The sequence below is a fragment of the Anarrhichthys ocellatus genome, unplaced genomic scaffold, assembly GCF_004355925.1.
Source record: "Anarrhichthys ocellatus isolate YVR2014 unplaced genomic scaffold, GSC_Weel_1.0 scaffold13, whole genome shotgun sequence".
Classification (NCBI taxonomy): Eukaryota; Metazoa; Chordata; class Actinopteri; order Perciformes; family Anarhichadidae; genus Anarrhichthys; species Anarrhichthys ocellatus.
Genome location: NW_022280043.1, coordinates 6,605,896 through 6,615,955, shown reverse-complemented (window position 1 = coordinate 6,615,955; position 10,060 = coordinate 6,605,896). Strand labels below are relative to the sequence as shown.

The 10,060-nt window shown below is 43.5% G+C and overlaps 2 protein-coding genes across 2 annotated transcripts in view; both read right to left on the bottom strand.

Annotated features, from left to right (window-relative positions):
* Positions 1-4,948, bottom strand: part of megf8 (multiple EGF-like-domains 8) — a 20,395-nt gene extending 15,447 nt beyond the window's left edge. The window contains 11 exon segments of the mRNA XM_031853527.1: positions 168-319; positions 417-527; positions 846-991; positions 1,406-1,589; positions 1,683-1,896; positions 2,414-2,502; positions 2,682-2,862; positions 3,035-3,244; positions 3,338-3,501; positions 3,621-3,810; positions 4,513-4,948. Coding sequence (XP_031709387.1) covers positions 168-319; positions 417-527; positions 846-991; positions 1,406-1,589; positions 1,683-1,896; positions 2,414-2,502; positions 2,682-2,862; positions 3,035-3,244; positions 3,338-3,501; positions 3,621-3,810; positions 4,513-4,536 — 1,665 coding nt within the window. The 5' untranslated portion in view covers positions 4,537-4,948.
* Positions 4,949-5,085: 137 nt separating this feature from the next.
* Positions 5,086-9,770, bottom strand: trim35-28 (tripartite motif containing 35-28). The gene is made up of 6 exons (XM_031853543.1): positions 9,080-9,770; positions 7,966-8,061; positions 7,326-7,556; positions 7,188-7,210; positions 6,710-6,828; positions 5,086-6,491 (listed from the first exon to the last, which is right to left on the bottom strand). The coding sequence occupies exons 1-6, from the start codon at positions 9,506-9,508 to the stop codon at positions 5,956-5,958; spliced, it is 1,434 nt and encodes a 477-aa protein (XP_031709403.1). The 5' UTR covers positions 9,509-9,770; the 3' UTR covers positions 5,086-5,955.
* Between the last annotated feature and the right edge of the window lie 290 nt (positions 9,771-10,060).

Genomic DNA, 10,060 nt, shown 5'->3' with positions numbered 1-10,060 from the left:
ACACACACACACACACACACACACACACACACACACACACACACACAGTTTCACAATAATTTAGTTCCCTTAATCCCTAGTTGTTCAACACAAGTTTTTCAGCCTTTCTCCCATCAGTCTTATCAATGATATGACTTCCAGCCTTGTTTTATGACAATTTCACTCACCCTGTCACCTTGATCGCTACTGACAAACAGCGGAACTTTGTAAGCCACCAGGTCTCCAAGGGCCACACCACTGTAACCCCCGGCCACCAGCAGCACTCGTCCCTCCATCACAGCAGCAACATGCGAGTAACGCCCCTTCACAGGATCCCCTCCTGAAACAAAAATATGAATGTTTTGTAGTCAATGTATGTGAAGATGCTTAAGTAACAACCACCAAGAAACAAGCTATATGAGTCTACAGAAACTCACTGAGTGACCATCTCTCCCCTGCAGACACCCACTGGTGACAGCCCAGGTGGTAAAAGAAGATCTCCTCATCATAGCACTTCTCCTCTTGGTAATGAATATGTACATTCCCCCCTGCGAGAGAAAGGCAGGAAGAAATAGATAAATATACACAGAATGGCACTAATTAAATGGTAAATGGACTTTTACTTGTATAGCGCTTTTCTAGTCTTCCGACCACTCAAAGCGCTTTAACACTACATGTCATCATTCACCCATTCATACACTGATGGCAGAGGCTACCATACAAGGACTCTAACTAATCATTCATACACAGGTGTCTTGCCCAAGGACACATCGACATGGACCGCCGTTCCTCTGATTGAAGGACGACCCTGCTCTACCACTGAGCCACAGTCGTGAATTACAGTTGCTTATTTCCTCAATGCTTACCGTAAACAACCATGTAGTTCCCAATGACGGTGGCTGAGTGGAAAGCTCTCTCTCTGGGGCCGGTTGCTGGGAAACGGGAACGGAAAGATGTCCAAAAACGTCTCTCCACGTGGAACACGTCGGTGTTGTTCACTCTCACACTAAACCTTGGAAAAATATACAACAAGAGTACTTTTAGTATTTATAAAGATGTTGTCTATATTTTTATTCATTTGCTAGATTTTTCTCAAAATGTTGCAAATTTCTACATTTGCTATTCCTTTCTATCTTATTTCTTATATTTGTATGCTGAATTTAACAAGTCTTCTGAACTGAAGATAAAACTAAATGTGTTATCTTATTTAATCTAATGGGACAAATTATTTACAATTCACTTGATGTGAAAAGGAATAAACAGAAATATCACATGAGCAATCCCCAGACACAGAGATCCACACCAGGCAGCAAACTTTTCCCTTTCCTCATTAAAAACCACAAATAGAAAACAGTGTACAAAATGTTCCTACTGGATGTGTATGTGTTACTGTATCCAGTAAGCTGAAGCACAAGAGGGTGTGTACCTGGCAGTGGTGGGCCTGTGGCCTCCGTAGACCAGCAGTGTCCTGGATGGGCTGTGGAACACCATGGAATGGCCCGCAGTGGCTGGGGGCTTCCCACCTGTGGGCTGAACCATTTCCCACCGTCCAGAGCCATGCAGGCCGAACCGATACAGAGAAGAGGAAAACATATCCTCCTCAGTGCGACCTGGGAAATAATGATTATGATTTATTTCTCAAGGGATTTATGTATGCCTATCCAAACACAGACTGCCAAGTGAATATATCATGTGAAACCCACCTCCAAATACATAGAGATGATTGTCTACTACGGCTGCAGCGTGATTGGCCAGTTTAGGAGACCCATGCGAATTTGAAAAGCCATGCTGTTGCCAGTCATCGTGAAGTGGCCGGTACATCCAGACATCACTGGCCAGGGAGCCGTTGGCTAGCTCTCCTCCAAAGATAACCATGTTACCCGTCCACTCTACCGCGGTGTGGGAGTGACGAGCCACCTGACAACATAGAGGGGGGGGGGGGGGGGCAAACAGTGCAGGCAGGAAGTGAATGAAAAGGAAACGTAAAATAATAAATTGGAGCATTTATATTGAAGTTGACTATGTTTGGAGGTAAAGAAAAAAACATCGAAAATGAGAGAAATCAGGAAATAGGAGTAAACATTATCTACTGTTTAGCTGTTAAAACCAACTTTGTGAGACTTGTACATTTAAGCCTGAATTTGGATTACATTTTTTTATAAAGAAGTAAGACTCACTTACTTCGACTTATTATATTTCCAATCACCCCTCTGCCAAGAAATAAGGTTTCTCCAGCAGAATACTAGCTGTGCTGTTGACAGGGTTTCTCGAAATACCTTATCCTGATTAAGGAAACCAGGTTTCTCGTTTACATGACATCTAAAGGATCAGGTTACTGCAGGAGGCAGATAGTAAACACGTCCCTTGCATGGAAACACAGTATATGAGGCGCAAGAGCAGGAGGAAGCAAACACTGTGTGTGTTTATTACTTACAGGAGAGTGACCATAAGACCTGCTTTCCCATTGGTTGGATGTGAAGTTATATTTGATCAAGTCACCGAGAGCTCTATTCAGGTCAAACCCTGGGGGAAAAGAAGTAACAATCAAATACAAACAGATTTTATTTATCATGAAAACACTATAAAATACTAGAGAAGGGTAAAAGTCAATGTGGGACTGCAGCTACAACAAAGGAGGTGGACGATGGGTTTGTTCACTAAATATAAAAAATCTGTGGAAATTAATAACATGTCACTCTCACCGCCAAACAAGTACATGGCTCCAGTGATGGACAGATACACGCCAGCAGAACCTGTCCTGGCCGGTGTGTAGGGGTGTCCCTCACTCACACGCCACCACTGCCCTGCCCCACTGTCGTTATGGAATCCCAGCATGCAGCTGTGACCCAGGAAGCCTGGGTTACACAGACAGCGCTCTCCTTTCTGAGACAAAACATGGATGAGGAACAATAGTTTAAGACCAATCATCAATGTTTTAATGAACTGCACATCTGGCTGACATAATTAAAGCTTATTCAGGGAAAGATGAGTGACCCTTTGGTTGAAGACTGGTTGCTTTGTGTGTTCATTAAACCCTTCCCATCCCTACTCTTACCTTGTCACACTGGCCATTCACAGAACAAGCCTGGGAGCACAGAGGGGTTGTACAACCTGGTCCTCCCCAACCCTGATGGCAGTGGCATTTTGATGTAGAGGAATCACAGCGGCCATGACCGCCACAGGCCCCGGGGCACACAGAGACGGTGTAAGTCGCATTGAAGCCCAGGAGGTTGTAATTAGCATCGCTGAAGAGATGAAGTAGCATCTGGAACAAGATAATTAAATAACGGTCATAAAGTTAATATAATCAATAGTTATAAGGCTTTAGAGTTTCCTTTGTCGTGTCTTAATTGGTTACCTTGCCGGACTTGGCTTCAATGGTTTGAGGCAGAGTGTTGCCACTCAGGCTGGCTAGGAGAGGGCTCTGGTAGGAGTCTCCATCATACACAAAAAGGTAATCATAGGTACACTCTGTGTCCATGAAGGTGAAATTTAAGACAATGCGGTGACTGTTGCTGGGAGCTGGAAGATATAAAAAGATGGGAAATATCACTGAGATTAACTGGCTGTCTATTGGCTGTAAGTTATTTGTTCAATTGTCATGTTGTCTGTGCACAAGACAATATCTTGGCTCATTATACCTTTAATAAGCCACTCGCAGTTCCCATTGACAGAGTAGTTCCCCGGTCCATCTGTGACATAGCCTGGAGGCCCCCTCAACACCTGCCTGTGGCCCTTGCAGTCCCCTGCCTGGCACACAGGCGACTCAGCCAACAGCAGAACCACCAGGATGAAGGAGACAGGCAGGGGGGAGGCCATTACTGGCACCGCCTTAATAATGGGGGGGGGGGGGGAAGGTGAAAGAGAATAATTTGTTGTGGGTCTTGACTGACAAAGTATCACATACAAAGTATCAGAAATGTGCAGCAGAATCATGCAGCAAATATGGACCAATCGTGTAAATGTCAGTTGGAACGACCACACAAGACAAATGAACTAGAGGAGATTTCTATGGAAAACAAAGAGTCATGTAGCCTGGAGGTCCCACGAACAACTTCATGTGACCCTTGCAGTACCGTGTCCGTGTACATTATTCTCTTTTAGTGGCATCATTCCAGTTTAAGTCTACATGACCCTTCTGTAAACTGCAATGCCATTCGCACAGCAGAATATAACAGCAACAAAATATAGTGATTGTGATGAAGCTAAGCCCTGTGTACAGTACCGTTAGCTCATCAACGTCTCACAAACATAACAGTAACGTTACAGGAAGTCTTAACCACAGATGTGACTTATCGTTCTATACAAAGGTTGCTGTTCACCAACATAGCGTTTACTAACTGTCTTTATTAACGTTACATCCAACTAACGCTAGCTAAAGAAAAAAACAACTAGAATCAGCAACACGGGGCTCTCTCCGCAGGCTATCACAACAAAGCTAACCTAGAGGGTTGCTAACGTTAGCTGAATACCGTTAACAGCGACCGTTAGCTGGCTAGTTGGTAATGTTGCATTTCGCATTAGCATACTCACCAGTTCCCGTTTCTTTGGCCTCATGATAATTTACATTGTCGGCGACCCTTTGACGTTAGCTACGACATTAGCAAACTTATGGCTAGTGAGCGCCTCTCGATTGACAGCTAGCTGAGTTAGCTCGTAGGTACTGCTTCGCCCTGACTGCGGCTACAACACTGTGCTCTGCTAAGTTAGCTTGTTCGCTAGCTAGCGGTAGTGGCTCGGCTAAATCCAGATGCGCAATCATCAGTGGCTACAAAATCTACAAAGAAAAAGTCATTTTTCAGAGTAATTCATAATTATGTAATGACGAAATTATGTTTCTAAAACTCGGTCGTTGCACTAGAAGGAAATGCTGCCAGCTAACAACGAAACCTTTCAACGGGTTCGACCCGATTCCTGCGGTCCATCTTAAGGACAGATGCCCATTGTTTTGATGTTTATGGCCGGCCAGCAGAAACGTTAACCGGTGGTTGCCAACACAAAAGACAGCGCCGCGAGTGGCATGTCCCACCACTGCCATCCAGCGGAGATGAGAAACAACGTGTAAACATCTGGATATAAACCACGGACAATAATGTTGTAAACAATAAATACATGAGGCTAAATTCTCACCTTAAATGTAAGATTCTCTCAAAATAGTAACGTTTACTAATTAGCTATGCACCGTTTATGTGGTTCTAATTAATAAAACAAACAAATCTGATTTAAAAGTTTTTTTATTAATTAAGTGTTTATATGAACACAGAAAATTTAAATCAGGACAACTTTCAGGCCACACTTTGTGTTGTAAAACAATCAACCAAGAAACCCATACAGATTCAGGGAGATTTTAGTCCATTATATTTGAGCAGAATCAACAAAATCATATAAAATAAAGGGCATTTCATAAGCTTAAATGCATTTCATTCAATGTATCCCTTATAAAACTGAAATTGTGTACTGAAAAAATGTTAAGATAAAACAACTACCATAACAATCCCGCAACTTGAATTATTTTGTTTACATTCCACTATTTCTATTGTCATCTCAGATATTAAGAGCTGGATGTCCCAATTTTTCATCCAGTGCAATAATAAATCAAGAGAGACTGTTTTATTCACCTCTTCAAACGGTATCGGTATTGGCCACCAGCATCAGCCAAGCTTCCAGTCTTTTTATTATTCAGGTCTGTCCCTCCACTGTAAAGTGATGACAAAAGACAATCTAATTTCCTCCAGCTAAGGCACATCTAAAAAAATTGTTTTTTGCAATTTCCCATGCGCCGTCAGTGTTAAGAAAGTAATTTCTCAGCTCTAACATGTGCATCATGCAGCTGCAAGGTCATCTCTGTTTGACTGGTAAAGTGTTGTTTTGTTTATCTTGCTTTTAAAAAGCTTTCTATTTGAAACAGGTTATTAGAATTATTTTCAATACTAGAGCTTTAAGTCAACAACCATCCCTCTGCAGTATATCGGCTCATCATGAGGTGTGAACAGCTATTTTTCCCGGAGCCAGAATTGTAGGCGTACTGTAGAGGCCAGGGCCAAAAATTGGATACATCTTCTCATCAAACTTGTGTGTTAAAGTGACAAGGTGCTTTGCTGTTCCCCCATCCCAAAATGACACCTCTCCCTTATCTAAATTAAGCTTAATGCGGATCCTTTCAGGACGCTGCTGCACCTGCAGCTCTGTACGCTCAGGTGTTGAGACCGTGTACACCCCTTTGCTCAGTCCAATGGACCACACACCACGGCTCGTAGAGACCGTGAACTTCTTTTTACGGGGCACTGACTCTTTGCAAACTCCCACAATCCACCTGGGGTTGTCACCAACAATGACATCCCATCTGTGTTTACCAGACTTGTAACCTTCAGCACCCAGCACAAAGACGCAGGGATCAAAGCGATCCGGGTTGTCGGGGGTGGTCAGCCGCTCGGCGCTTTCCTTCACAGTGGATAGGTCAGCATTCAAGGACAGCCATGGAGAGGCCGTGTTTGGGTCCAACACCACTGGATCTGCACACAGGAAGAAACAAGACGCAATTACTTCATATCGGTAACATTTGACAAGAGACTGAAGAATGGTCTGCTCTATCACATCAAGTCCGTGTTCTCCAACACGTATATTTCAAGTACACCAATACAATTTTCAACACAAATTGGTCCATTTCCGGTAAAGACTCCCAGTCCCGAAAACCACAGATCATTCCCAACTCCCATTGTAATTTACTCACTATATTTGACATGGGCCTGCATGTTCTTCCAGATTTTGAAGCTCAAAGCACCAACATGCTTGCCCATGTTCAAAAGAGAGTCCTCAGGGAGGTAAGGATCTCCACGAGTCCACTTGGCTCTAAAGCAAAGATGGCAATAAGTGAAGTTAACAAGAGACATTTGTAAATCCACAAAATACAGCAGAAACCTGAACGAAGCAGATCTTCAGAATGACAAAAATGTGTAATATACAAATGATCCTCCACCCTCCATATCTGATATAGTTTATTTTGTTTTCTTTCCTACGTAGCAAATTGGGACTCCAATCTAAACCCTGTCGTACTATGACAAATAAAAACCTTGTAACCTTGTAAAAATGCTAATATATGGTAAATATATGGTGAAATGTACTTCCTAGTCCTTGTGTAGTGGATATTTAGACAGAGATTTTAGAGCACACAATGTTTGTGATTGCTTCAGAGTTTTGCAGTTACTTACTCTCTTTTTACCTTCTGGAAATTCTAAAACATAAAAGAGAGTAACTGAGATTAGTTTCATGTTTGTTTGTTTTTTTTAACATCAGAGGCAAAAGTCTTGTAAGTCTCACAACCGTGATGACGAGCTTCCTTCTCTCACCCGCAGGAGAGCCAGATCCTCGTTGCCCATCTCTCTCTTCAGTGCATCACTGAGCTTGTTCATCGAGGCAATGTCCTCGTTTGTGCTGTCAATCACCTCCTGAACGGCAGCGATCTTCTGCTCCTCCTCAGCAGCCAGGGCTTTCAGACGCAGAGCTTCCTCTGTGATAAGCGCCATGCGAAGCCTCTCAAACTCCACCTTGATCTGCTTCTCTGCCTGCTCAGCCTGATACTGCGTTTAGAGAAGAGAGTTTATATATAGTGAACATACACACATGAATTAAGATGTGGGCAGTCTCTGGTGTGCTATATGTCTTGTACTATCTCTTGTCTTGTTGGATAAGTACCACGCATGTACTGCAATGCGTAAGGGAAGAACTCCTTCCAAATATCGAACAGATTGCATTATTCATGCATATGTCAGGGGCAAATTACTCAGCGGATCCCTGAGGCGAGCGCTTTCCTCCATAGAGGTCAAAAGTCGAGCTGAACAAGAGGTGAACCTGGAGTATCTGGTTCAAGGACTGAGGATGTCTGAGGGCAATGGACAAGTTTTGCAGCTTGTATAATAATAACCTTGTTTAATGATTACACACAGATGAATGTAATACGAACACCGTGAGACGTGACAGTAACTTTACCTTGATGTACTCCATTGCGTTGCTGAGTTTACGTGTGGTTTTCTTGTACGTCTCCACTTTCTTTTCAAAAATCTGGACTTTGAAACCCAGCTCCTTCTGCAGGGTGAAAAAGCAGAGGTGATCAAAAGAAAACGATGGGATGTTTCTCGGCTTGAGACGGGTGTTCCTTAAACCAGCATCCACACTGGTGAAAAAAAAAGGTTAAAAGAAAAGGGAGATTCAGATGATATATATTACTGGGGCCATATGGCTATGGGAATGTGGCTGAAGGGTGTACGGACTAAGGTGGAGAGTTGTAAAGGTCAATGAAAATATAGATGTACAGAAACAGGGGGGGGTTGTATCATTTCCACATGAAATCACTGTGTTTAAATTGCTGACTCGGGCTAATCCCTGATCATTTCCAGTCACAGGAGACCTAAATTGTACACACATAAGACACCTGAGACTTGGGAAAAGTGTAATTACTAACTTTAACAATGGCTCTGTTCGACCTGCTACTGGGGTTTGACTCAGTCATAAGGCTTACCAGGACACATTCATGGAATTGAACGGCCATTAATGTTATTAAATTAATTTGTACTTTTCCTTCTATGACAAGAAGCCACTGCCAATATAGTTATAACAATCCTTTAATACACATATAGCAACTGTGTAGTAATTCTATAGTTATTATAATCAAAGCCATGATATCTGGAGTCTCAGGTCAGCAGCAAGCAGCAAAATGTTTATGGACACAGCGAGTGTGAATGGTAGAATTAAACTTAGAATTAGACTTGGGGTTGAAATACTGGAGAAAGAATTAGTCAGAGGTCACATGGTCAGGATTGAGAGATATCACGTATAATCTCAAATCTAGAGGAAAGTGCATGTTGGAGCATTTAATAGACTAAAGATGATAAAATAACACTGTAATGCACACTGAAATATTAAAGTACAACAAGTATTTCAGTTCTAGTGTAACTTTATGGGGAAACCGTGGCGCTACAGTAGTGTACTGTTGAGCATTTCTTTCATTCAGTCAACAAAAGTTGAAATCAGGATGCCCTTTTTCTTTCCAGGTGTAAAACTGATTTGTCAAGGAGTACATATTTGGAGGTCCAGCGTCCTTTACCTTACACATCGGTGCCCCCTCACTCAGCGGCCACAGCGTGTGCGTGTTGTGCAGAGTGACGCAGTCCACGCACAGAGGCTCCTCGTCCTTCTCACAGTACAGCACCAGCGGCTTCAGGTGCAGGTTACAGGTGTCCTCGGCAGGGGGAGGGTGTTTCCGGATCGACCCCCAGTTCGACTGTTGGAGGAAACTCTCACACGCGCTGCTGAGCGCGCGGTTGGAGATGGCCTGCCCCTCCTCACACTCCTTCCTGCACACGGGACACTTCTTGTTGACCTGAAAACTTTTCTGGTGACACTCGCGACAGAAGCTGTGGGTGCACGGCAGCAGCACGGGGTCCTGGAAGATTCCCTGACACACGGGGCAGGTCAGGTCCTGCCGGAGGGGTAAAGACTCTTCCGGCATGTCTTCATCCATGCTATCAGCCATGGCTTCACGGGCCCGCTTCACTTTACTTTCGGTTTTGAAAAAAACGAACAGTAAAATACGCACCCACCTGACTCTGTGACAAAGCGTCAGCAGTTTGCTTCCGTTCAGAAGAAACGTGTAAAAAATAATAGTATTGTCAGAAAGTAGGAAACCCCCCAAACTGGTCTGTCACGTCGAGTTCGTGTTCGTTCCACCAACTCTTTTCCTGTGTTTCAGAGACAGGCTTCTTCTTCCCCCTTTTCTTTGGGGTTTTCCGGCATTTGGCATCCTTTAACTTGCAATACTGCCTCCTACTGGATCTAACCGTCCACTGTTGTTCTATTCTATTGCAGCCTGTTCAAAAGGGCAATTGCTTTGATAAACCTAAATATCTATTTTCTCCTCTCCACCGTCAATGACCTCCATAATCCTGGCCTCTCCTCGTCCTATCCCCTGCGATCATTGCCCCTCTTTCCTCTTCATTCTTCCCTCCTCTGTTGCTCTCCCCTAAGGTTTCTTTCTTTTTTTTCTCCAAGTTAAAGTTTTTTTTTTGGGGGGGGGGGGGGGGGGGGG

What these genes read in the sequence shown, in the direction of transcription:
- trim35-28 (XM_031853543.1), bottom strand. Translation starts at nt 9,508, where the DNA reads ATGGCTGATAGCATGGATGAAGACATGCCGGAAGAGTCTTTACCCCTC. An exon ending in AGGATCTGGCTCTCCTGCGG is followed by an intron (nt 7,211 to 7,325) that starts GTGAGAGAAGGA and finishes TTTATGTTTTAG; the next exon opens with AATTTCCAGAAGGTAAAAAG. An exon ending in TTCCAGAAGGTAAAAAGAGA is followed by an intron (nt 6,829 to 7,187) that starts GTAAGTAACTGC and finishes TCTTTGCTTTAG; the next exon opens with AGCCAAGTGGACTCGTGGAG.